Source organism: Vanellus vanellus, assembly GCF_965231255.1.
Source record: "Vanellus vanellus genome assembly, chromosome: 2".
In the NCBI taxonomy this organism is placed as follows: Eukaryota; Metazoa; Chordata; class Aves; order Charadriiformes; family Charadriidae; genus Vanellus; species Vanellus vanellus.
The window spans coordinates 64753419-64780989 of record NC_138906.1 but is presented as its reverse complement, the minus strand read 5'-3'; the positions used below and the strand labels follow the sequence as shown (position 1 = coordinate 64780989).

General features: G+C 43.9%; 1 protein-coding gene across 1 annotated transcript; it reads left to right on the top strand.

Moving 5' to 3' along the window:
• On the top strand, positions 1-27571 carry CDCP1 (CUB domain containing protein 1; the record flags this gene model as incomplete). The annotated part of the gene is made up of 9 exons (XM_082479459.1): positions 1-76; positions 14302-14505; positions 15840-16196; positions 17543-17911; positions 22274-22501; positions 23271-23654; positions 24101-24466; positions 25791-25872; positions 27080-27571. The coding sequence occupies 9 exons, from the start codon at positions 1-3 to the stop codon at positions 27525-27527; spliced, it is 2514 nt and encodes an 837-aa protein (XP_082335585.1). The 3' UTR covers positions 27528-27571.

The window sequence follows — 27571 nt, the reverse complement described above, 5'->3', positions numbered from 1 at the left end:
ATGGCGGCGGGCCGGGCGCTGGCCGCGCTCCTGGCCGCCCTCCTGGCCGCCTCGGCGCAGCTCCTCCAGCGGGAAGGTACGGAGGGGGACCGGGACGGGGAGGGGGACGGCGGGACGGCTCCCCCTCGCCCCCCGGTGAGGGGGGCAATGGGGTTAGGATCTCTCCCGTAACCTTCGTGCGGCGCTTTATGGCGGTGCCACCCCCGGCAGGCGGGGGTGAGCCCCCCCCGGGTACCCAAACCGCCCTCCTGGGGTTTGGGTGTGCGGGGGAGTCGGTGTCCCTCCCTCCTTCCCGGAGGGAAAAGTTCCCCGCTCCTGGTGCCCCGGGCGGGCGGGAGGCGACCCGCGGCGGCGACAGCCCGCCCTGCCGTGCCGGGGGTGCTCGGGCATCCCTTAAAAAACCGTGGGGCAGCCCAGTGTCGGCACCTCTCGTTTGAGCATCGCCCCTTTTTTTTCATTCTCCATGAAAGAAATGCTACCTAGAGAAACGATTTTATTTTTTTTTATTATTACTACTACTTTTTTACGCCCTCGCTTGCCAGGGTATGGATTGTGCAAGTAACTTCGCAAAGTCCTTTTCTCCCTGGACGGGAGAGGCAGCTGAGTTGTCTGTGAGGAGCAGGAGTTTGCGGGATTGCGCTCTTGTGTCGGGACCACGCCGTCATGTAAGCTTGGAAGCAAAGAGAGCGGTATCGTTTATACAGAGCGATGGATGAACCGTTCCTGCTGGGGAACAGAAAGGCTGGTAGGGCCGGTGGTTTCATGGGGAGGCTGCTGCTCCCCTACAAAATCTGTGTCTTGTGAAATTTCCTGGATGCTTAATGCAATCCCATGTATACGACCCATTAATAATTTTCGGAATTGCTGTCTGCGACCCCGAAAGAATTCCGGTTATGAACGCGGAGACAGTGTGTGGGGTTTTCCTCAATTTCCAAAGCTGTGTGATTGCAAAAAGTGCCCATCCTCAAAATCTAAACTGTCAGGTTTATAGCTATTTAGTCCTTTTAAAGACTCTTGGAGTATGAGTCCTTCTATACAAAATAATGGATGAATTATTTGCAATGGCTATGAGTAACCTAAAGAGTCTAATGTGAAATTTGTGCCTTTTTAAACATTTCTATTATCTTTAACTGCACTGGCTATGCTGAAAAGTGGCTCATAGCCATTGTCATTATGAAAAATACAGCCTAAACGTTGACTGTGAATTTGGACAGCATCGAGGTTTATGTTTCAAGCTATGTAGTCTTTTAAATAAAATATTTGCATTTAATGTATTGCCTCGGAGTCAAGCGAATGAGGTCTATTTGCCTCTCTAAGCCTCTTCAAAGGGAAAAGAAAGAATATCATACTGTGGTTAATTGTGTGTTGTTTCCAAAGAAAACAAACTTTTAAAACAGATGGGTCAGTACTAGGAGGAGAGGAGCTAGACTTTCCAACAATCTTGCATTGCTGAAGTAGCAAATGAAAAAATCCTCAATTGCATCTTTTTTTATATATAGGTCTAGACCTTCACTGGGAGATGCAGCAGCCTATTAATCATACATTCACATGTTATTCTTCACTCTCTGGTGAAACTGTGTTATCAAAATCTTTTGTTCCTTTTATTCCTTCCCACACACCAAATCTTGATGCCTCACGTTAAACTTCATGGGCTTGCTTTTGAGGCATAGTACAGCTCTTTTTGAGCCAATGTCTTTGACTTTTGCTTATTGTCATCATCTGTTCCACCTTCTTCTTCTCTCTCGTGGTTAAAACATCCAAATGAATTATGCATTTGCATTTAAAAAAAATAATGTTTATCCCTGCTTTATGCAAGGTTGAGCCCACATGGTTAGTTCGGTTGGGTGTAGTAGTGAGGAAGATACTGGCTGTGTGGTGGCCATGGGTGCAGGCTGTGTCCCTGGAGAGCCAGGCAAGTCTGTTTTGCGTGTGATCATAATAGCCTTTGTCAGAAAGGTGGCAAAACCAAATCAGATGAGAAGGTGCAGGAAATGGAAGGAAAACGGTGAGCCCGATGAAGAAAGTGTAGTCTATCCTTATTGTGTAAACCTTCTCTACAAATGAGGTGTCTGTGTGGTCTGGGGCTTTCTTACCTTCACCAGAGGAATCAGGGAGACAGTTCTCACCAGGCAGTGACCTGGCCTTCAGGCAAACCATGAAGTTGCTCTGTAAAGCAAAGTTCATAACAGTGAAGTGGCACAAAACACCACTGGTAGACGCAACAGTTTGCTGCCACTGTTGGTGGTCCCTCTTCCTACCTCCTTCCTTTCCAACTGCATGCTTCTGCCTGCTTGTCCCTCTCCTGCACAAGCACCAGCGTTCTTGTGTGCCAGGTCCTCGGTCACCCCGTCAAACTCTCTAACTTGGTACCTTCCTCCTCTTTGTGGATCCCCAGACCCCACAGAAAAGAGGTGGCTCAGTCTGGGCTTTATTAGCAGCATGGGTTGGCAAGGCTGAAGGTTGTGATGGTGTGAGTGGCACTAGGGAGGGAAATGGTGCCTTCCCAGGCTTGTTGGCAGATGTCATGTGCCTGGTGGGCCCTCCGTCCCAGTGGGAGTTGCTTCTATTATTGCACAACCAAAGCTGTTGTTGGAATGTTTCCCTGAGCAAAGGTTTGTCCTGAAAACCCAAGATAGTTCAGGTTAAGATTTTTTTCCCATGCACCCCTACATAGCTTGTAATTTTTAAGGAGTTCCCTTTGCCCTGGTGCTGACGTTGGTACTGGCTCCGCTGTTGTTGCGTTTTGGCTGCAAGTTGCAGCTATCTCCCTTTCAGCGAGGCCGTGTTTAGGCTGGGTGTGCATAACCATGCACAAGGTGACCATGAGGCACATGTGCCTCTTCTCAAGGACCGCTGATGCTCTGGTTGGATGGGTACAAATCCTGGTGTGCCTCTCTCTAAAGCTGTCTCTTGTCATCCTTGATGAAGCCCTTTCTTCCCTCGCCTTCTCCCTCTGCCCTTTCCCAGCAGATATGGTATTACAGTGTTGTCCTTACTTTCCTGTAGGAACATGTAGATCAAGCATGGCTGGTCACATTGTCTTCAGAGGAGCTTGTGGTTCTTTTTCAGATGCAACTTTATGCATAACGTAAATTATCAGATGAAACACTGGTTAACTTGTAGGTGGAAAACTACAGAAAGAAGTATTTGGTGCAATAGCTGTACATGGACTTGGAACATGAACAAAGTATTGCGTATCTGACCTCTGAAAATGTTTTCCAATGAAAAACGTGTTTCTTCGAAACATTAATCATTGTTAGTTAGGCTTTTATGATGTCTATGAAACGTAAATATGTTGGCTTTAGAGTATCCTGTGATAAAATCTGCATATGCATTTTGGCATCTGTCTTTAAAATATTGTTGTTATAATAAGTAAATTTCCAGATAATGCCGCGCTATTTCTTGCTTTGCCCTCCAGTTAACTTTTTTTTGGCAACTGACTGATTTGAGTCGCACATCAGTCTTAACATGTAAAGCTCCTGCTTTTAATAAAATAAAATAAAAAAAAAAACGCCTGAGCTGTTAGCAGGGTCTTTCTGGTGTTCTGACAGAATATAAATAACCAGCCTGTTTGTGCTCCTCTGAAAGTAGGTGAAAGCTGCATTATTTCCATTCTGAATCACTGTTTGCTCACTAGATTGAGACCTCTCCTTTTAAGACCACAACTAATGCGTATTTGGTTGTACCTTTTTTTTTTTTTTTTTCCTTTGCTTGCCTCATGCCATTATCAGTCTGGAGCACTTAGCACTTAGTTTTTACTCTCTGGAAAATAACATGTATAGTAAATTACTTGTTTATTGTGTGTGTCAGTTCTGGTGCTACTACCTTAAATTTTCCACCAGAAAATACACTTTTTTTTTTTTCTCAGTCCGAGATTTTTGGGTGTTTGAGATGTTTGTTTTTAACAGGTAAGCCATGTCTGTCTGTGGTTTTCATTTGCTTGTCTTTTTCAATTCTGAAAGGATGCGGAAATTATGTGGCGGCCCAAATGGGAATGTGTGGTGGTTGGAACACGAAAATATTTGAAGATTAATACTCTGAATTGAACTTTTTGTCCATAGCAGCACAGATGACCACCAATTTGAGTGCCCCCACCAGAGATCCTCACATAGGTTGTGGTCTCTGGAGTCATGTGTGAATGAAGTTTCTCCAACAGCTGTACTCTTGGTCTTGGGGTTACACATACACAGGACTGAAACCACCAAAAAATAGCAGCCATTTGGCTAAAAAGTGTCCCAGGAGAAAAGAATGAGATGTGGTGAGCCAGCTCCTGAGGCTGGCTTCTTAGATGGCTGGTGAGTCTTTTGTGCAAGTCTCCTTAGCTGGCTGGCGAGTCTCTGGGGTTGTCATTTGATGAGCTGTGGTGGCTCATCAGCCAAAAAATAATTAATTGGGAGCAGGCTGAAAAGGATTATTTTTTGGCATTGGCTCAGGGCATGGGCTTAAAGGACTGGCTGGGGGAGAAACAGGAGGTGGAAGGGTTGGAGGCTGCTGAAGCTCATGTCCAGAGTACCACCATGGGACTTCTGGCATGGAGGAAATTATTCTTTAGAAGATTGCCCTCCTCTCATTTTTAGTCTGACTTTTGTCTATTGTCTTGCTACACCATAACAGGAGTTTTAGACAGAAATCAGGGCTTGGTTTATGAAATAAGGGAAAAGCCTTTCCCCTACCTGATATCGGGTATCCTTTGGGTCAGTTTTGTTCAGGCTTGTAATTACTTAAATGAATTAATCTTGCCTACAAACAATATTGGATAGAAAAGAAAGTAGGAGGAGAGCTACTGAAAAAAAAATAAGTTTTGACTTCTTGAAATATGTAGGAGCAGTATCTTCACAAATAAATATTGCTAGGTCTCAGTTTATTGGTATAGCCCTTATCACCCAGCTTAATTGATATTTACACATGTATATATGTTAAATAAAAAGCTTTGGAGTCCACGTCTGTCAAAACCTCGGTCTTAGGTAGAGGCTGAACAACTTTGTGCTCAGTTCATTCTGGAAATATTTCGTATTAGAAATACAATGAGACGCCATCCTCTGATGAGAACAAAGTCAAGACGCTTTTGGCCTTACCTGTGTTGACTGCTACAGCTATGGATGACAGGGGTATGACGTGTTTCCAAATGAGTGTAGATCACTGGTGCATAACTCTTTCTTCTTCACCAGTTTCTCTGTCTTGATTAGATTTTCATTTGCTTTTCATTATTGCTGATGGCTAAACATGACCTTCTTGAGGTCCTGACCGGTGATAGACAAATGCAACCTGAGAGCAGTGAACATGTGTGGAGGTGTACCCCTTCATGTTGTGGCTGGTACAGGGCCACTGATGGTGCTGGCTTGTTGCTGGGGCTGTGTGGTGGGAAGCTGGGTGTTGCTCACCACCGTCCCGAGCTGTTGAACTGAACTGACCAGTGATTTTCTTACTACGCTTGCAGAATGGTCTTCCCCCTGTCTTCGGGGTGCTCCTTTGAGCTCTCCCTTTGGATGCTTTCTGGCCATGGTCTCCATGAGAGAGCTCCTAGAAGGGCTCGGCTGCAGCAAAGTGGGTGTTAGACTGAGGTATGTGGGGGGGAAAAATGGGTCTTAGGTGCCAGTTTTGATCTAACGGGTCTCTTTTCGGGTAATCTGGTATCCTCTCCCCATGCTTTTCTTAAGTTTCTGTTAAAATCTTTTTACAATTATACATCTTTAATAATATGTGCAATTTATAAACCTTTGTCCAACTGGAAGAAAGACTAAAGATGTTACCTTAGCAAAGCATTTCCAGCAGTTTCTGGGACATGAGCTGGCTCACTGAGGCTGTTCAGGTGTCCCTGTCAAACAGCTCTGGAGTGGGCAGCACACCTACTCCAGCACAGGTTGGTTTGTTTGAGCCAAACCATTAACCATTTCCCGTAGACCACCTGGTGACTTCTGGTGGTCTGGTCACCATCCCTCAACTTGAAAACTTATCTAATCTGATGGAGGTGTGATCATGCAGATTCCTCTTGTTCAACCTCTGCTTACACCACCAGGGCATGAAGGAAAGGACATGGGTTCTGCTGCGCCTAGTAAACTGTTTACTGCTGCCTGTTATGTCAGAGCAAAATCTTCTGTTTCTGTATTAGTTGGTGACAAAGGTTCACTGCCTGTAGCTGAACCTGGCTGGTGTAGATAGTATTGAGGGGACCAGCTGGAAGACCTTCAGGGACAGCCAGCTGAAGAATTGTCTCATAACGTCTGGTAGATGTGCTATGTTAGTCAGGTTTCATCTGCTTCTGGGTTTCCAGGTTGCCAGTACTGTGGGAAAACAGATTTTTTTTAAATGTTTTTTTTTAACTTATCTCATAAAATGGGGGGGAAGTCTCACCTGTGCCTGTTTCATTGGACAGTTTTAGCAACCGTCCTCAGGGGTGCTATGGGACAGCCTGCTTCAAGCTGTGCCTTTTGATTTCTTGGGGAACAAAGTGAGCGTGGTTACTTGCTGTCAGAGCAAATGCTTGTTTTGCGAGGTACGATCATGCCAGAGTTTCGGAGTTGGCCCTGGCTCTTCTGGGTCTGTGGGTGGAGCTGAGAGATTAGCGTAAGGAGACAGCAAACTGCGAGGGGTGAAAAGGGATGATTTGAAGTTCCTCAGAAGTGAGAGACAAAGAGCTGTCGGCAGGATGTTTGGCATGGGAGGGACCACTGATTGTGAAACGCGCTTTTCCACCTTCGTCAACCAGAGCCAAGACCGAAGAGCTGCTCAGACATGCTCCAAGATGCTGTCCGCTCACTGGCTTACATCAAGGTAGGGATAAACTGTGCAAGCAAACACCTCCCTTTGATCAAGGGACACTCCTGCAGCAACTTGCGGGGTGTCTTAGTGTTCCTCTTGCCAGTGCGACATTTTCTGGACAACTTGCATGGACCCGTGTATCTTAAGTTTTGTATGTTGTACGCGAGTTGGCAGTCAGCTTGCAGACAGCATTCACTGAGCTCTGCGTGTCACTTCTACAGAAGCAACAAAACTTCGTATCTGTAAAATAATAATTAAGAAAAGGCAGCCCAGAGTTAACATTCTCCCTTAATTACAGCAAAGCTTGCCAAGTCCCAAATTGTTGTTTTTTTTTCCACTTTTAGTGTCTTTTATACAAGTTATGTGAGTGTCTTAATTATCCTTCTAAAAGGTTTCTAGAGAAAGGGGTAGAAGTACTGAAATTTGTACTAACTTATTTTTTGAAAAAGGCATTTTTAAACCAAGGGTACTTTATTCCCGTGAGGCACTACAGATTAACTTAATGAATTAGCAGTTTTTGAATTAACAACCCCTGCTTGCCTCGGGTACTGGCAGACCTGCTCTGGTGAACCGTGCTGGCTTGTAACATGACTGCTGTAGAAGTGTCCACCCTTCCTCCCCGATGAAGAAGAGAGCGGGATGTGTGACATCTCGCCTGCTTTGTATCCCCATCCTGGCTATCAGTTTAAACCATCAGTGAAGATCAGGGGGCTGTACTGTGGTGGCTGAGGAATGGATATTCTCCCCCAGGTGCCCTCTCCTGAGATGTGGGTGGTTACACTGACATAATAGTAATTGGCAGCATCTACCTGTAAGTGTTTACAAGCTTTGCAGATTTTAAGCTTTAATTTTCTGGGTGATTTCCTGAAAGCAATCCTTTCACAAAATATGGACCTCATCTCCCAAGGAGGTGTGGTATTGGAAGGCAGTTGGAAACATAAGGAGATTGTTGAGCAATGTAGAGAGTAGTTAGTTTACATTATACATGTAAACAGAAAACCTGTTTGCTTTGTAAAGTCCAACAGGATTTCAGCAGCTTGCAGTGAGCAGGGTTGTCTGTAATTTGTGATTGTGCTTGTGATCTCCATTTGCTGCTCACAGCACCGTTTAGTAGGCGAGAAGAGTATAAACAGTATATGCGTCCCTGACTAACTTATCTAAGGGCTTGAAGATTGTGAAGACAGTTACCTGGATGGGCACTGCAGGTGGAACTGGAGGAGTGGATGATGCTTGGGCAATCGGGTGCTGTAGTTAAACTGGAGACTTGGACTTAAATCGACAAAGAAAGATTCAAAAAGGCAGTTATAAAACATTTGAGTTGGTAAAGCAGGGAGACGTTTACTCTTAAATATTCTTTGACCTGTTGTTGGTGAATTTTAGTCAGCTGTGTGGTGAATTGTGTTGGAGGTGATAGGGGAAATGGATGATCAGGCATAGCTGTTGGTGCATCTATTAGCTGAGCCATTGGGGTGCTCACTCAGGATGCGGGAGCTGGAGACTGCCATCCCCATCATGCAGGAGACAGCCTTGAGGTCCCCTGGCTAGGCAAAGGGTGTTTTGGATGAATCACTCTGAACACGTTCTACCAATGCTGCTGTCTCCTGCACTGGGGTTGTCCATTAGACCAGTAACAGGAGTTCACGCGGCTTGAAACTGAAATCATTGAGCTTATGGCTGGGTCACTGCATTATTGAGTCATACCCCTTGCTTCCCACCATCTTGCTGTGACCTTTGCAGTAGGTGATGTGTAGTGGAACAGCCTCAGTAGGCTATGAGCACGCCTGTGGGCCAGCAGCCCTGCAAGGGCTCAGAAGAGGCGGTGAGCTTTTCAGGAGAGCCCACCGAGCCGTAGAGGCAAACGGTGTCGCCGTGTTATCCCTGTCCCGAGGTGGGGGCACGAAGCCCTGTGATGGACGAGGCTGTTCTTTGGAGAGGTGTGTTGGTTGTGTGGGTTCACATCCCCCTTGGGCAGAAGAGGGATTTGGATCCAGGTACTTCATATCCGGAGCGAGCGTTGCCGCTACTCGTCTTCTGCAGCAGCTCAACTCCTCCAGCTGCTGCCGGCTCATGAATGGTGTCTGAGTCAGCCCCATCCAACTGGTTTTTACTAAAAATGGCTGAAGCGGAACAAGCCCATGATTTAACCAGAATGAGCAAACCAACAGTTTTTGTACATTATTCTGGAATAAATTAATATCTGGGATTTTTTTTGGTGGTGACTCTTGTGGGCTTTGGTTTCTTGGTCTGTCTGGGTTTTTCTTTTTCATTGTTTTAGTTCATCCAGTGAAGGCACGAAACAATCCATAGATCCTTATGGATAAATTGCTGCAATAAAATGCAGCCCTCTAGCCAAAACTAGTTGGACTCTGTTCTCACTCTTGCTTTGTTTAGCAAGGCATTGTACGTAGCCATAAAAATTGCTGTCCTGCCAAGTCCTTTCCTTGTACGTACATACGTATGCTCTCTGTAACTGCCTCTAGCTCTACTACCCTCCAGCTGCCTTCTACATCGCACCGCCATCCTTCTACAGGAAGAATGCCCTTTTGACTTTCACGTATACATGCTAAACCCGTAGTATTTTTTAATGTCAGGTGCAACCACAGTAGATAAATTTAGCCTAAACTCTGTAGAGTAATCCTACTTGTTTTACACCATGCGGTTTGTTTCTAACTCAAGTTGGAGTAATAAAATTGATTAAAGGTTTGGAAAAAAAGCACATTGTTGAGAAAAAGCTAGCCAAGGCTCACTTGTGCAGAGAGGAACATTACTTAGTGATAAAGGGATGTTGTGATGTCATGAAGGTGCAGTCTTAAATGAGGATGAGCAGTAGCAAAATCCAATTGTGGCAGGGAAGATTCAGATTGCGATTAGGGCAGTTGAAGAAATAGCCATGGGAGGCTGCAAAACTAATTGCTTAGAGGAAAAGAAAAAAATAAAAATAGGGTGAGATCAGATGTCTACATCAGCCTGTGAACTGGCTCAGGACCGGAGGCTTCACCTCTGACATCTTCCAGCCCGACAATTTCATTGTTGGGTAGACAGAGTAGATCCAGCTTGGCAATGCTTCCTCATGTTGGTTTGGATATCCTGTGTGTCATCCCTGTCCAGCATTAATGAGGCGTGGAAATTCCTTCTTAATAAGAAATGTGTACGGTTACTGGTAATACTAATAAAAAGGCATGCAGTGGGAATCACAGACAATGACAGATCAGTATGAGTCACAAGAGACTCACTGATGTTTATAAAAGCTCTGCAATAAAGGTGGTTTTAAGTAGTCTCTCTATTGTGCTCTGTGTGTGGCTACAGTTTGGGGGTTTTAGCCATTTAGTAATTTATTTCTAGTGACTTAGGGATCACTGGATATGCTTCCTGCATGAGTATTTTTTTTTACATTTTTCCTATGAAAATGGGATTTGATAGTCTAATGTAGCTTAGCACATCCTTAGCAGCTGGCCGCTGTTGACATTGCAGTGCGGTGCTCTTATTTCTTGGCCAAAATGATTATCTATGGAGTTTCATCTTAGCAAGCTGTTTGTTTATGCAGTAATCTAGCTTGGTGTCTGTCCTCGTGTGGGCTTCTAGCAGACAGCTTTGCTGAGCCTGATTGGGTATAGTTCTGCATCCTTGTTGCCCAGTGGGATGCTGATATATTGATCGTTGCAGCACTTCAGTGGTTTTGAGCAGGTCCTGTTTTGGAAAGTTGAGGCATGGGCCATGTCCGTGCTGAAAAGTGTTAGTGAGCTGACAAAGATTTGGTCTTCTTGGGGGAGATCAAATGAATAACTTTATGGTCACAGAGTCTGGAAGTGGGGGGGAGGGCGGGCAAAAACCCCCAGGGAGCTGAAGTCCGGTCTTTCAAGGGCTGGGGAAGACAATGCTTTGTTTTGACCCTTGTAGGAAGGCTTTGCTTGTTTCCCAATGCCATGCAAAATGTTGAAAATTTCTGTTCCTTGGTTTCAGCTCAGGGCGTGTATTTGTTTTGTTTTAATTCTAGTCATGTTCTTAGGATTATGCTTAAACTTAATCCTCGCGACTAAAAATGGTCTTAGAGCTGTGCCCAAGCATTTGGTGCCGAAGTGCTGGCTGTTCGTGGCCCTGGTGCATTTCTCCATCCTGCCAGATTGGCCATGTGGTTGAGCTGTCCCAGGAATGGGAAGAGGAACAGTGTTAACTGTTTGGCCAGAAAGTGAGAAACAGACTTTTTGGTCATAAACTGTAGACAAGTTTGACAATTACTGTATGCACGAAAAAGGTCTCTTTTTTTTTTCCATAGTTATTGGTATTACACTGTTAACACTTCGTATCTGGATGACTTATCGGGCTGAGAGAGTTGGGGTTGTGCAGCCTAGGGAAGAGAAGGCTCCAGGGAGACCTTATTGCGGCCTTCCAGTACCTAAAGGGGGCCTACAGGAAAGCTGGAGTGGGACTTTTTAAAAGGGCATGTCATGATAGGATGAAGGGGAATGGCTTAAAACTGGAAGGAGGTAGATTTAGATTAGATATTAGGAAGAAATTTTTCACTCTGGGGGTGGTGAGGTACTGGAACGGGTTGCCCAGAGAAGTTGTGGAAGCTCCATCCCTGGAGGTGTTTAAGGCCAGGCTGGATGGGGCTTTGAGCAACCTGGTCTAGTGGGAGGTGTCCCTGCCCATGGCAGGGGGTGTTGGAACTTGATGATCTTCAAGGTCCCTTCCAACCTAAACCATTCAATGATTCTATGATATAAACATCAGAAAAAACTGACCAAGGATATTTTGTGCACTAAGCATGATAAATAAGAACCCAAAAAGCATACAGTGGTATGGAAAACAAAATTCTGGGCTAGGCTGAAGTAATTGTTTCACTTTCTCTTCTGAAAACTGCTTCCTCCTGAAGCACAAGGAGGAGCAGCTCTGGTTGCTGGCTTTGCTTTACTCTTTTCTTTTCCCCACCCCATGGACATTGCCCCTGTGATTGTCCCCTGTGTGCTTGGAAGGTCGTTGCACAAGACGGTTCCTAGCCTGTATGGTTGTCTTTTTTCCTTTTTTTTTTTCTTCTTTTTTTCTTTTTTTTTTTTTTTTTCCTTTTTTTCCCCCCTCTTACCCAGATTGAAAACCTCTGTGAGAGCTTTTCTAAGGCATAAATGCAGATGTCAAGTAGCGCCAGCCATTGGGAGAGGTGAGGGAATTCAGTGTGGATGCTCAGGGCAGAGGGCTGTCCAGTCACTTAAAACCTGTAGGAAAGTTACTAAGTGACCAGGTTCTTACTAATGGTATAGAGGGTTGATAAACTTATCATTGTAAGTGTGTGCAGAAATTTGGCAAGCCTTGTGGTGTTTGAGGCTTTCATTTAAAACCCTTGATCCTGGAGGAAAATAGGTAATGCAGTTTCAAGGGCTTGTTAAGTCTTTTGACTCCAAGATTGTATAGAAAAGCCAGAAAGTCTGGAAAAAGGATCAAGACCAACAAAACTCAAATAAAAGCACGATGGGGTATCTCTGAGTATTCTCTTCTGACCTGCTTCCTCTGGCAGTGAGATTTTTGATGCCTCCTCTTTGGAAACCTGGAGCTGCAACGTTTCCAGTGGCAGGGAGGGACAGTGGCCCGTGCCGACTGCTCGATCCCTGGGGCTTTTGCAAACCATTGCAATGAAAAGTCAGGCCCCACAAAACCATGAGATTGCTATAAAAATCAGGAGATTTTTAAAAGGGAGGTTTAAAAATCGGACAGGTGGGCTTTGTGGGAACTTGAGTCACTGATGCTGTACGCTTGTCTCCGCAGCTGCGATGGCTGAAGTTTTGAGTTGGGTAGTTTGTGGTTGGTTGAAGGTCTCTGGTGTGCTCATCTGCTACAAGAAGGCTGTGCCAATCAAAGGTTCCCATGGTGTGCTCAGCCCCTCTCCCCACAACCCTCATCAGGTGACCCCCTGGGTCTCTGGGCATTGGCCAGCGTCCTTGCCACCACCGTGGCCATAGCAGCTGGCACGGACCAGGCTGGATGTTTAGGTGCTCAAGGGATGGTGAGTGGTTGGGCAGAGCTGGGGGCACCCTGCAGATGTGTTTTCTGAGCCAGCTGTTCTCCCGTGTGTTTCTGAGCCAGCTGTTCTCCCGCACCTTCCTGGCATGCTGCCTGGCAGTGGGAATGGCTGTGGAGGCTCTCCTGGGGTGCTGCACTGCTGGGTTTGCTAGGGTAAATCTCTCTTTATTGGGGTTAATGAGCAAGAGGATTCCCAACCTGGCGTATGGGCAGAGCTTTGTCATGCAGCCCTGCATGATGTCCTACTCAAGGAGCAGACCTTTATGAACAGAATTTGGGGTACCCTTATTTCTCGATCTCATATTTTTTTTATATATACATAATTTCTTTTTTCATAAACACTAAAACCACAAGTGCTGTAGGCGCTGTGATTTTTCCCTTCCTTATTTCAGTGTGTGGAAGGTAAGAGTAGTGAAAACCAATGGAAAACTTACAAAATGACCTGTTGTAAGGTCCAATCCTTCCAGATCGTCACCTGGAGCTGGGCTACAGTTGACTTCCATGCAAGCTGAGTCTTTGCTAAGCATCAAACATGCTAATAACTTTTCTAGTTTTCTTGAATGTCCAGTCGGTGCTCTTTCATGTCTTGTATTGTGTATATGTTTTTAGAAGATAGTCAGGTTTGGTCCATTTGTTGGTAAACTGCTACCCATTCAATATGAGAAGATTATTCAACAACCAGTTTACTCTGTGGCTCCAGTATCTGCTGTGAGAGCTGCTCCTGCATTTGGTAGTACTTGAGGATGGGTTGAAATATGCAAAGACTGCTGAGGTTTTTATGTATTCCCCATAAGCCGTAAGTTTATGATGGTCATGTCAGGGATAGAGAGGAGGTATCCAAGCACACACAGTCCGTCCCAGGCCACAGGTGCCTTCTGTGCTGCTGAGGGACATTGCATGGATGTCCTATACCTTCAGGGAATGAGTTGTAAATGGTGGGGATTGTGGGAGAGGGCCATGACCACAAGTATAAGTGTTTCTTGGTATGTGCTTTTGGTATTCCGGGAGTGCCTAATCTGGTCTGCAGTAATTGCTGGGGCATACCCAGAGATTCACCTGTTAACATCGGGTGCAATTGAAGTTAAGAGTTGCCGTATTGTTTGGCTGCTGAATAAACTTCTTCGGTCAAGTGACAACTTCGTGAGTGCCTTCAGAAATGACTCTGGCTCTCTGATGGGCATAACAGATTGAAAACCAAAGTCTGTACAACAGCAATTTGGAAGGAATAGTTGAGCTACTTTTTAAATCTGAAATAAATAACACTTGAGAAGGTAACCTGGAGCAGAGCTGGTCCTGCACAAATTCCATGTATACCTCTCTCTGGGCACATACAGCAACACATTTGCTGCATCACCTCTGCTGGGTTGGAAGAACCGAGGCATTTTCTGTATGTCCAACAACAGAAGCTTTTGAGAACAATGATGCAAATATTCTTTAAATATTCTTTCTAACAATGTAGCATCTATGGGGATGTGTGGAGAGGCTGACGATACTTGTACATGCTAGTAACAAAAGACTTTTTTTTCTTAGGTTCCTTTACGATCTCTCTTCGTACACTGGACAACATCACAGTTACCATTAAACTGAGACCTGGTGTTTCAGCAGGCTGTCAAATTCGTGTTAAACATTTCATCAGGTCTGAGCTTAAGATAAAGCCTGGGGAGAACGTGACTTTTACCTTCACTTGTAGTACTCCAGAGAAGTATTTCATCATGGAAATTCAAAAAAATATTGGTAAGATATTGGTTTTAATTGTTCCCCCAGTGGTAATTTTCCTCCAGTAAAACCACATACCTTTTTTTCCCTTTATTAAGGTATCCTTTGTGATCTTGGATAAGAAGAAATCTTTGATAAATAACTTTGAATTACTGAAACTATGCAAGTCGAAGAAGTCTGTATTATGACTGGCAGAATGAATGTTAACTCGGCTGTTTCAGAAACAGTTAAATGATTGATTGCTGCCTTCCCTTCTCCTGCAGTGTATAAATCCATCAAAGAATCTTTTTTTTTTTTTTTCCTGTCCAAAGCCTCTGAGCATTGATAACTATATATTACCCACATTATTTGTTGAACAGCTTGATTGCATCTATAAGGGTAACAGAAACATGTGCACGTTTCCTTATTTTTAATGAACATTATTGAAGTCAAGAAACTGAAAATTTGGAAGTGTTGGAACTGAACCTTTTGCTTTGAATGTTATCCCTGGTGTACGTATGTTAATGTACTCTTTAATGGCATGAACATGTGCTACTTCTCAACAAGATCCCAAACTTCATTGGGCATTCAGTCTTTGGTAATATCTTAATTATTTTTGGGCTGGCGTTCAAGCATAGTTCTTTTCATGTTTTGGAGTTTTATTCATATAGTTCATGCAAATAGTAATGTTCACAATATTTTTTGATGTATTTGTAAGATGCGTTTGTGGTATTTCTTCTTTTTAGTTGGAGCCAGGACATAGATTAAAGTATGCTTATTTTTATTGTCCATCTTGAAATACCAATAATCTGGATTTTTCAGAGAAAAGTTTTCTAGGTTCTCCCCAGAATCCTAAAGTGGTAGTTGTTGTTCATCACTTCTGCAAAATTTGGTGCATGAGTTGTTCATCAGGGTACCAAGGAAAAGAAGGTACAATTCATGGCAAGCAGTGGAAAATTTAAAGATGAATGATTTGCCAGGAATTCTCCGAGGGAGCTGGGATAGGATTAGTTGTCTAGATCCGTGATTTCCAGCTCTCCTGACCCTGCATTTCTCCCTTTTGCCCATTTAGCTCTCTACCCTATTCACTAAATACCTTCTAAATTCTTCAGCAAACAAGGCGGGAGAAAGACTACATTTAATCCCCTCTGTTAGTCAGCCCGGCTAAAGCAAGTTTATCCTGTCTACTCTATGGGCTAGGAGTTCTGTTTAGAGATAGCATGTGACCGTGTTTTAGGAGTGTCTTTTAACGCATGTAGAAGAGAAGTTAAGCGCAACCTAAAAATTGTGATAATAGCAATGAAAGCGTCAAATTCCTCATTTACTTGATTGCTTTCCAGAGTGTGTCATGGCTGTTCTCTCTCTGCATTTAGACTGTGTGTCAGGTCCATGTCCCTTTGGAGACGTTCACCTTTACCCGCCGGGGCTACCTCGCCTTAACAGGACTTTCATCTGGGATGTGAAGGCGAGCACAAAGGCTGGACTTGAACTGAAATTTTCTACCCCGTGGCTAAGACAGATTGAACCGGGAGAGACTTGCCCAGATCTTGTTAGCTACAACATCAACAGCTGTATCGATACAGCCACAGTCAACATTGGCACCTTCTGCAGGAACGGCTCGGTGTCTCGTGTCAAGCTGCTGGGAGGAGTCATCATGTCTCTGCACCTCCCGTGGAACTCGCCTCTCACCACCTCAGGCTTCAACATAGCTAATAGGGCTTCCATAAAACGTAAGTACGGAGTAGTGTTTCTTCACCTGTAATCACCTCGTGCAGATTGCAGCAGAATTCTTTAAACCTTTCTTCTTGGTAACCTGCTAGTTTGGGTGCTGCTACCCCCAATTCCCTTCCACTTCATCTTTTCTCAAAGCTGTTGTTGTGTGGTTTTTAGTTTGGTAGCTGTTGCTCTTCTAGCATCAGAGTATCTCAGTTTGGTTGGTTTACCTAATAATTACAGAAACTGTTGTGAAGCTGCTTTTAGTGCACATTACTCATTTTCAATCGCTTCAAATTTCCTAAAACTTAAACAGACCTGCTCTGTTGTTTTTATTTATTTTCAGCTAGGTAAGACTAGAGTAATGAGAATGAGCCAAGAGAGTTATTTGCTGGTCGCAGTGTGTAGCTGGGTTTGTTTATTTCTAAATAAAGCTTTCTTAACTTGCTGGAGTCTCAAACCAATGCCTCTCTTCAGGAGAGGGAGGTGGGAAACAGGGAGGCAGTGCCTGGAAGGCACGTGAGGCTGCTAAAGTACAGCTGTCTGTTTCAACCTGCACAGTAACATAAGCCGTTGTGCAATAATCTCCTGAAAATACCTGGAATATTATATAGCAATCAGTGGGTTACTTTGATCTCATGACAAACCCTCTTTGGGAGATGTTCTTGCTCTTTACTTGAATTCTGCAGTTGTTTCCGTCAGTTATAGAAGGGACCTGGTCCAAGTTTGAGCTTCTAGAACAGGAGTTTTTGTAGCTCCTGGCACTCCTCGCAGTTGCACATTGTTGCTGGGGTCCTAAAGTAGCACCATAATCTCTGCGTACTTCATGCTGCCAAGAGTCATCCAAGCATAAAGTGTCTTACATGGTCTCCATGGTTCGCATTCATGTTTTATCAGGTGTATTTGAGGCTCTTTGCTGGCATGCTCGTGTTAGATCTGGGAGGTTTTTGGACAGAGAGCTCCGTGCTTGTATAAAAGCTCACATCTTTTGTTTCCCGAAACCCAATGAAGCAGAAGCAATTTTCAGGTTGCGTGTTTGCTCTTGTAAAGCCAGGACCAGAAGTAGGAACGAGAATATTTCCTTTCCAAAAAATAAAGGCCTCTCTGTCCACGTGTTTGGAAGGTAAACCCACTAAACAGAAAATATAGCATTAATATATCCCTTGTCTCTTCTGTAATTGAAGACAAAAGCATCTACTGAAATATATGTTTCAGTCTGAGGGTTTCGTAATAACCTAACCTGTAGCTGAAGTGGATGATTTCACTGTCAAAATAAAAATACTCCGCTGCTGGGGTGCTACATACACCAGTGTGTTGTCTTTAATTGCAACTTACATATGTTTTTCTCCCCACCATGTTTTAGGGTTATGCATTATTGAATCTATTTTGAAGGGAGAGTCTTCAGTCACCCTGATGTCCCCAAACTACCCGCTGGGCTTTCCGGAAGATGAGCTCATGACGTGGCAGTTTGTCATTCCTTCCAACATGAGAGCAAGCGTGTTTTTCCACAACTACAGCCTCTCCAACTGCGAAAGGAAAGAGGAGAGGGTGGAGTACTACATCCCCGGCTCCCTCAGCAACCCGGAGGTGTTCAAGCTGAGCGACAGCCAGCCTGCCAATATCGCTGGCAGTTTCAACCTGTCCCTGCAAGGCTGCGATCAGGATGCTCAGAACCCTGGCATCCTCCGCTTGCTCTTCCAAGTGGTTGTTCAACACCCGCAGGTCGATGAGAGTAAGTACGTGCCCGTCCCTTCCTTTGCTTTTGCTTAGAGACGCCTGGGTTGAGCACCACCAGGAAGAGAAATACTGGCCTTTTTTTTTTTTTTTTTTTTTTTTGTCGTTTTTCTTGAACTTTGGACCCTCCTTGAGTTTAAGGAGGTGGGTTGCCAAGCAACGCTGAGGTCTGTTTTACTTCCTGGGGTACCACCAGCCCTCATTACAGCCAGGTGGTTGGCGATGCTAAAATTTGCAATTTGTGATGGAGTATAAAGCTCCATTGTAGATTTTACACTGTAGCTTGTAAACAGAGATCCCTTCCCTTTTCCAGCACCTGCATCACGTAATTGAAAAGCACCTTTAACACCTGCAGTATCAGGTCTTGCCTGCTGCATAAACAAAGGTAGCTTTTCCTTGCCATTGTGTTCCCCTGGGGGGCCCCATCCAGCTATCCAGCAAGGACCGTAACTACTTGATCAGAATTGTCCGGGCTGAAGTGTTGCTGCCTGTTCCCCAGTGGAGAAATCCAGTTCAAGCTTATTCAGACATGTTTATTTTTCAACTGTAAGATTCAACATTTTAAAGATAAATCTTAAAAATGTGAGCCCAGGTTTCTGCTCTGTACATAAGCAGTCACGCTTGGCCAGGTGAAACCTGCTGTCATAGAATCATGGAATGGTTTAGGTTGGAAGGGACCTTGAAAATCATTGAGTTCCAACCCCCCTGCCATGGGCAGGGACACCTCCCACTAGATCAAGTTGCCCAAGGCCACATCCAGCCTGGCCTTAAACACCTCCAGGGATGGGGCCTCTGGAGGTCATGGCTAGTCAGGATTTATAACATGAACTGGCAAAACTGGAGATGTAAAATTGTCTTCATACTACTAATGGCATCGGTATGCATTTCTTTCCTTCCTCTGAGTTTTGCTTCCTAGGGAAGCCTGAACATCTTCTAGTGTGAAGAAGTCACACTAGACATGGAAAGTGTCAATAAGGTACCCTAATGATAATATCCTTTACACATTTGGATGTTCTTTAGGTTTCTTGCTGCTTGTTGCTAAATTAAGAATTTTTTTTTTTCCTGTTTTCTTTCTTGCCCCAAATTCAGACTGGCTTAACACAATGAAGTGTAATACCACAGCATCTATCTAAAAACAGAAATAAAAGGTCTGGCTATGTTAATAAGCTGTGAAATAAGTGATTTATCCTCTGGCTTCTTAGCTCTGACCTCAGTTCACGGTGGAGGTTAATAGTCAAGGTGCCCTCACTGCAGAGGAGCAGGTGGAGGAAAATCTGCATTCCAGAATACCGCTGCAGCGGGAGCCTGCTTAGAGGCTTTCAAAGTCATTTTAGGGGGAATAAAGTTTGAATGTCCTGTACCTTGAAGTCACGTATCCAGAAAGTGTCTGTAGCATCTCACCACTGTAATCCTCTGTTCTTTGTCTTGTCTGGCTCCATTCACGAAGAGCAAACCCTCCTGGAATTGTTGTTAACCAAATCGTGTTTGCTTGCATTTATTGTGCATTGCACTTTGGAAGCCAGACAGAGTGAAAACATTGTATTCAGTTAATCAGTTTTATCTCCCTTCTACTTGGGAAAGCAAAGAGGAATTTTAATATATTTATGGCCAGTAGATGAGATGATAATCATCTAAAAAATAAAAAACAGGTTGTCATTTATTGAATGAAATGCAAGTAATAAACCACTCGGATTTAAGAGACAACAGCGGTTTCTCTAGGGATTTTATAGGATTTCGTGAGTGATTTTGTAGTTATATAATTTCCATCAAAGATTCAAATTCAGCCCTCAGGACAGTATCAAAACTTTTATTTACAAAAAAAAAAAAAGAAAACAAAAAAATGCTGTCTTCAGTGTGCAAGTTAAACATGACTTTTATTAAAAATGTATTGGTATCTGCATATTCTCAAAGCTTCCCAAACATTTGGGTATTCAGCTGTCTGTGGTGCTTGTCATTAAATAAGAGGAAAATAGAGCTCTGTCCAATCAAAATAATTTCTTGATCTAACCCTCTCTGTGTTTAGCTGCTACAAAAATAATAATTAAAAAAAAAAACAACTCTGAAGAATGAATAACCCTGTGGTAGAAATCCTAAATTCTGTGCTGGGTTGTGGTAATGACTCAGACTTCTGCCTGACCTCTTGCCTTTTTGTGTGTCTGATTTCCCGTATAGGAGGAAGCTGTTTTAATCACCTTTTATTTATGCTTTTGAGATCCATAGCTGAAAACAGAAAATGAAAACTAATATCAGTGTATATGTATTTATTTTTAATCTGTCCTTTCTTTGACATCAGAGAGATGTGCCTTGTTAACAGCATAATGAAGAAGTGTGGATCCGATTTCTCTCTTTCCACATGACAGTTAATCTTTGAACTAGGCTGTGGCCATAATCTTGTATTTTTTTTCTTCTTTCCTTTCCTCTCCCCCTTCCAGATGTTTGCAGCTGTCATTAGCTTAGGTGGGAGAAGGTGTTTGTCATCCTTGCTTACCCTTGTTGTTCTGGCTTGCTGTAGCAAGTCATCTAGGACATCACAAAGTCCCAGAAAGGCTGAGGTTGGCAGAGACTTCTGGAGATCATCTAGTCAAACCTCTTCCTGCTCTAGCAGGGTCAGACAGAACAGATTGCCTAGGACTGTGTCCAGTTGGGTTTTGAGTATCTCCAAAGACTTCACAACTTTGCTGGGTAACGTGTTCCAGTGTTTGACCACCCTTGCATTTTATTTTATTTTATTTTTTACTGTTTAAGCAGACTTTCCTGTATTTCAATTTGTGCCTCTTGCCCTGTCACTGGACACCATTGAGAAGAGTCTGGTATCATACTGTTCACTCGCACATGCCACACATCCCCCTGAGCCACCTTCTTTAGTGAAATGGTCCTAGCTTTCTCAATCTCCTCTCATTTGAGAGGTGCTCCAATCCCTTAAGCACTTTTGTGGCGTTTTGGACTTACTCCAGTCCATCCATGTCTCTCTTGTACTGGGGAAGCCAGAAGTTGATCCAGTACTTGCAGGTGTCTCAACAGTGCTTTAGCAGAGGAGAAGACTTGCCTCGCTCAACCTGCTGTTGATGCTTTCTAGCATAGCCTAGGAAGCTGTTGGCCACCTTTACCACCATGGCACATATCCGGCTCATATCCCACTTGGTGTCCATCAGGACCCCCTGGTCTTTCTGCAAAGCTGCTTTCCAGCCCCACTCTTGCAAACTTGCTGGGGGTGCGCTCTGTCCCATCACCTGTCCCACTAGTGAAAACATCAAGCAGTTTTGGCCTCAGTATGTGCCTTCTTGAGCAGATCTTTGAGATGAATCTCACCGTTTGAGAGAGGGTGCCAGGGACGATGGTTGCTCCATGCGCCTGGGCACCTCAGGTCCAGTGAGCTCAAAGGGCTTTATAGCTGGTGTGTGGTGGGGAAAGGGTTGGACTGCAAGAGAAGTGGTGGCTAGTGTTGAGGAAGGGGAAGGTGCTCTTTACTTTTCAGGGTTAACTCTGCCAGCTCTCAGGTTTGCTTTTTACACCTAGTCAGAAAATACTTCTGGAAGAATGATTTTGAACACTTAAATGTAAAGGCAGTGTAGTATTTCAATCGTGCTGTTGGGGGAAACAAAGCAGTCGAGCACTGCGTGATCCTCAGCATTCCCACCAGCATGGTGAGAGACACTGATAATTTGTGGCATCTCTGTATGTTTTTAACTAACAAACTTTTAGGAAGTGTCTTGGAAGGCACCAGTAACCTTCATAACGACTGCCAGCACTTCTGCTGAAGTACGATACTTGGCAATTTTTTCTCTTTTGAACCGCATTAGTACTGGCATTCAAATTAGCTTAATCTTTAAGTGACTCAAGACAACCAGATGTGCTTAATTACTGACTCAATACTTTTCTTCAGCTTGGCTCCAAAAAACCTAAACCAGCAAAAAGTTAGCAGAGATGGAAATCTAGGTGGAAATAAGAAATTTGAGAATGGAGAACCTTTTTTTGATCAACTGTTGTATGATCGGTAGAGCTGACTTTAAAAGAAATAAGAGAAACTTCTTAGGGAAAACAAATCTCACATAGTTGGCTACTGACATTACAACCTAACCTGTTCAAAAGGGGCTAGCGTACGTGTTATGCTGTTACAGCTGGATAGTGGTAGGGAAGTGCGGTTTGTGTGTGAAAAGGCTCAAACATCTAAATTAGAAGAACAATACGATACTGCCCAAGTTCCTATTACACTGGTGGAAAGAAGTAAATAATGTTTTCTGAGCTAATATAGAAATAGCTGTAACAGCTGCTTGTCTAATGGGGTGAGAAGAGACAGAGGAAGTTCTGCTTCACACCATGCTTCTTGCCAGTAATTGCTCTGTGATGTTCTTCATTGCAGATGTCACCCATTTGGTCGACCTGAGCAAGGAATGGAATATGACTGTAACGATACATTTTGAAGGGTGGCCCAGCCGCATCCCAGTCATGTCTGAACCGATATGCCTGATCTGTAAGGATCCTCGCACCTGCGACCGCGTCTTGACTTTAGTGTCTGGCACCGTCTACAAGATCTCCTTTCTGTGCAAGGACTTGTCCCGACTGAGGATCACAGCTGAAAAAGGCATAAGTATGACACAAGTGGCTTAACATTGTTTCCTAGGGAATGCTTTTGCAGGCTTTCTTCAGGGATCAGCCAAACCTCCTCTCTCCCTTAGGCTTTAAATAGAGTGAGGCTGGAAACCAGTCTTTGGCCAGCTGGGAGATGGGTACGATGAATCTGGAGACAACCTTGTTGGTCACTATGTCATTCTACCTTTAAAAGTAGAAACTGTGTAGCTACTCCTAGAAGGGAAAGGACAGAAGGCACCTAAGAGTCTTCTCACTGAATGCTGCAATATATGGAAACAGAGCAGGAGAGCCGTAAATCTGCCCATGAAAATGCGAGACCAAGGTGGCCACCAGGAATGCATCTTGTACCACTTTCATGTCCGCTTGGTGTAGGATATTCCCAAATTCTTTCAACTACCAGTAGAGAAAGAGTTTTAAAGTATATGTCTGGACCTTGGCTAGTCTGCAACGGTGTCCCAGTCAGCAAGTCACAGAGCAAAAGTAATATCTTGAGTGAGGGATTTTGAATATGTTTGTGTCTGTTGGTTTCTTTGGTGTCCTGCACCCTTTTAAAGAAAGCTCTTTACCCAAGCATGTATCGTTTATATTTAAAGGTTACTAAGGATGTTTTCTTAGGTAGATGCTTATCCGGGTCTGTAACACAAAATTGACAGTACTCTGTGTTTGTGTGTGTGCATGTGTACTCTGGTACACAGGAAAACTTGCTTTCCTAGATATTTCCTCTGCAAGAAAAATACAACCCTTGGGACTTGTTTTTGTGATTGCAGGCTGTGTCGATCTTCGGTGGTGTCAGAGGAAGGTCTATTCCCTTTCAGTGCCCAAGACTATTACCCAATTGCCGATTCAACTGCATAAGTTTATTTGGAAGCTCTTGGCTCCCGATCTGATCAACATAGAAATTACGTCTCCGTCCTTGAAACTTCAGCAACACGTCCCAGAGCAGAGGTGCAACACAAGCTACAGTTACAGCATTGTTAGTTCAACCACCCCAGAGACAGAGTTGAATGTTGGTGTGTTCTGTCCTGGTGGATCCATTGAAAAGATTCAAATGAGGAATAATGTCACCATATCCTTAAAAACCTTTGGTAAAGGATTCCTCAATGAGTCTAACCATCAGGATCTGAAAATGTCTTTTGTGCCACATATTAAAGGTAAAGTAGTGGTTTGTATGACTTTGTTGTACAGTGTTGGATTTCTCAATATGCTTATTAAATAACAGCTCAATTCTTTAGAGCCTAGTCCTGGAGCCATTGCTAGTCTAGTATCAGTCTTTATCTGAATCAGTGAGGCAATTTATTCCTGGAAGAAGGAAGGAACTTCATATTCTATATGGCAGATAGTAGTTTGCGGGAAATTCTGCAGATATATCTGTGCTAATTGGGATAACTACTGATGTGGAAGGGATGATAGGTGAGTTGTATTGCTGGTACTGAGATGCAGTTGACTGTATAAATTTGGTGGTTGCAGGTATAAGTGACACTTTTTTGTTATGGAGAAGAAAGACCAGATTATTTTATGTCCTGAAAGAGAAAACTTTTGAAAAAAAGAAAGTATCAAAATTCAGTTTTCATTCCTTTACTCCTTTCCTTTGCTACAGATGAGTGCTCTTTCACTGTGAATCCAGCTTCGAAAGCTAAAGTTTACTTGCAGACTCCCAACTGGCCTTATGGTCTGCCTCCTTACATCTCCATATCCTGGTACGTCGTTGTGCCCAGCAAGAAAGTTGCTCGCCTGGGGTTCTCCAAGGACCGCATGAGCATTGCTTGCGAGACGGGCCGTGCCTATGTCAATATAAAGGAAGAGACACAGGGGGCAGAAGAAACCGTGCGCCGTGAGGATGAGCTTCTGCCCGAACCCCGAAATATGTATCATGACTTCTGGGTAAACATCTCCAACTGTAAACCTGTGGATAAGACACAGCTGACCTTGCAGTTCCGGGTGACTTTTGGTGACAAGCAGATAGGTGAGTCCTCTAAGGTTGTGGTGATTTGCTTTCTGCTTGTTCCCTTGCTTTTCCTTGGGGGTGCAGTAGTGGATGCTGGTCCACCTTGGGTGTGGGCTTTATAAGATGCCTCACTTTGGAAATACGTGTCCCTCAAAAACCTCTGAGAGTTACAGGTGGGTACTTCTAGAGGCTGGGGAGGAAAGAGGGTTTTTAATGTGGTTGGGTTTTTTGTTGTTGCTGCTGTTTGTTGTTTTTTTGGTGGGTTTTTTTTTTTTTTTGAGAACAGGGGATGGGCAGGACTCGGGGGGAGTAAGACTGGATTTTATTTTCTTTATTTAATTTAGCTTTTTTTAATTGGAGATCACAGCCAGAAGGTATAAAAAGATCAAGTGATGTTTTTTCCCTCCCAAGGTTACAGACCCGGTGAACAACTTGGGATTTGATTATGCAAATGTATTCATCCAAGTAGTCTTTACTTCATGTTAGCAGTTCAATTAGTCTCAGTGTTCACATGAGCAAGAAATCATCCCTGGAGCTGCTCTGACCATTTAGTGGAGAGTGTGCTGACTACTAACAGCAAAATCTGCATTCTTGGTGTCTTTCATTTCCCCGAAATGTAAATCATTAAAAAAAAAAAAAAGGGCATTTTCAGGGTAGGCTTTGCTCATGTAAATTTGCTTCACATTTGCATTTCCTCTTCATCTGTGGGAGACTGTTGTCTGTAGAAGTATTGGCTTCACAGGCTAGAACTGAAACAGTATCAAATTAATTTTGTAATTTTGTGCCTCTTTTTTTCTTTTTCGTAATGTATATTTCTTTTAAAACATGCAGCATTTTTCTTTGCTCACACATGGACTTTCCTGATCAATTTTATGACTCTTAAAAAAAAAAAAAAAAAACCAACCCAGGTCTACACAATTTGTGTATTTCGGAAAGGATTGTGTTGGGGGGGAAGCTGGTGAAATGTCACTGTTCCTTTGTTGAGTCCCTCTCTGTCTCTCTCTGCACTATCTTCTCATCCTTGCCTATTCAGGCAGAGACATTGCAAGTAAGTTTAGCAGCCCATGAGCTGTATTGAATTCTTGGAGGTGGGGTGGTGGCTTGGTTGGGTTTTTTGGCTGTGCTCCACTGCTAGCAGCAGGAGTTTTGTCCTTGCTTGGCCTTCAACCTCTTGGAAATGGTTTGTGTTACCCTGTGGTGAGCACAGCTTGGAAATGCCTGCTCTGCAGGCAGCTGGTACACTTAGAAACTCTTGAGGAGGTTCCAACCCAGCTGGCTTTTAGAAGAAAGCTGAGTGTTTTCTGTCTATCACTCAGTGTCCTTGTACCTTGTCTCTTTGCAGACCTAGGAGTGATACTTGCAGTGGTGGCTGGAGCTGGAGTTCTCGTGGCTATTGGACTCACTGTGTGCTGTGTTAAGAAGAAGTAAGTTCATAATTTGGCATGTGTAACTTAACACTTCAAGAAGGTATTTCAGGAGAGCTGCTGAGGCCCCTGTTTCACATGTTGATATAGATCCCTTGAACAAGGGTCTGAAGCATGAAGTAGCCAATGCATTGATGGTTGAAGCAGTGCACCTCCAAGAATGCTGCCTTAGTCTTAAGTTGGTTGACTTTAAGAGTAGAGCACCATTCCTTGAGTCCCATTACTTCCACCCCCAGTGCGTGGTCTACCTTGGCCTTGCTTAGTGAGGGCTTCTGGCTGTACTGGAAGTCAGATATCAGTTGGACTTCATCAGCAATTCCTGTGAAATGAAATCACAATGAATGTGGCTGCTGTGCCTGTGGCTGTAGACAAGGCTTTGTTCAGACAAGCTGTAAACTCACTCAGATATACTAAGAGCTATCTCTCATCTACACAACCTCCAGCAACCTCTTCTGGAGTTTGCACATCAAGTGGGAGCATTTTTCTGTGAGATGAGCCCTTGGGGGGAGAGCTAGGTTGTGCAAAGCAAACATGGATAGCCTTACTCATGCAAGCAGAGTCTGAAGTCATCGATAGCTTGGGGTTTCTGACACATGCATGCTCAGTGCTGGCAGGGTGATTGGGTCCTGAAGCTGTTGAGCTGGAATGAATTTGTGCAATATGACGACTAGAGCAGTTATGAGCACACTTCTCACACAGGAAAGACTTTACAAATACAGGCTTAAAAATCAGCCTTTGGTCTTCCTACCTTGGAGACAGTCACTCCAGAAGGTGCAATCAAGAAAAGTTCGTTCAACTTTCATAGAGGACCCACTATCTTACTGGTCTTCAGCAGTGCTCAGCCTTGTTTTGTGAGGATCTGATGGCCTCTAGGTCCTATTAGTGTCTGTGGACATTGGGAGGCTCAATACACTGCACAGCTGGGACCCCCGTACTTAGGAGGCCATTGGAGTTAATCTTACAATCTTCAGGGTCAGCAGAACAGCAATAAGTAGTGTGAAGTTATTTTCTGCTCTGCCAAAAAAAAGTATCTCTAGGCTCAAGAGTTATTTTTTTTTTCCCTAAGGTTGCAAATAAAGCCTTCAATCCAGGTAGGCTGCCTGTCCCTGTGTAGCTGGGATGGGTAAACAGAAGCTGCTGTTATTGAGTTCGAAAGCACCAGCCATGTGTTGTTTCTGACCTTTTAACAATTTCAACTCTGTGACAGGAAGAAGAAAAGCCAGAATCCCATGGTGGGAGTGTACAATGCTAACGTGAATACCCAGATGCCTGGAAAACAAGGATTATTCACAAAAGGGAGGAAAAACAATGAGTCTCATGTCTACGCAGTTATTGATGATGCTATGGTCTATGGGCACTTGCTGAAGGAATCCAATGGCTCAGTCTCTCCAGAAGTTGATGTGTACAGGCCTTTTGATGGACCCATTGGCAGCTTGCCGCCTTCTCCACCTCCGTTCTCCTTCAGAAAAGACATTAAACGCTCTTCTAACACTGAGGAGCCTCCACCTCTGACAGACACAGACCATGACACTTACACATTTGCTCATCAGAAATCAGGGCAATCAGAGGACATTGGAGATACAAATGAAAAGAATAATGGAGATACGAGCACGTCCTTGCTGGAAAATAAGGAACAGGACAGTTTAGCGGAGTAATTTTATGCCAGGTATAGCAGTTTCCTGTGGGAATACAGGTGACC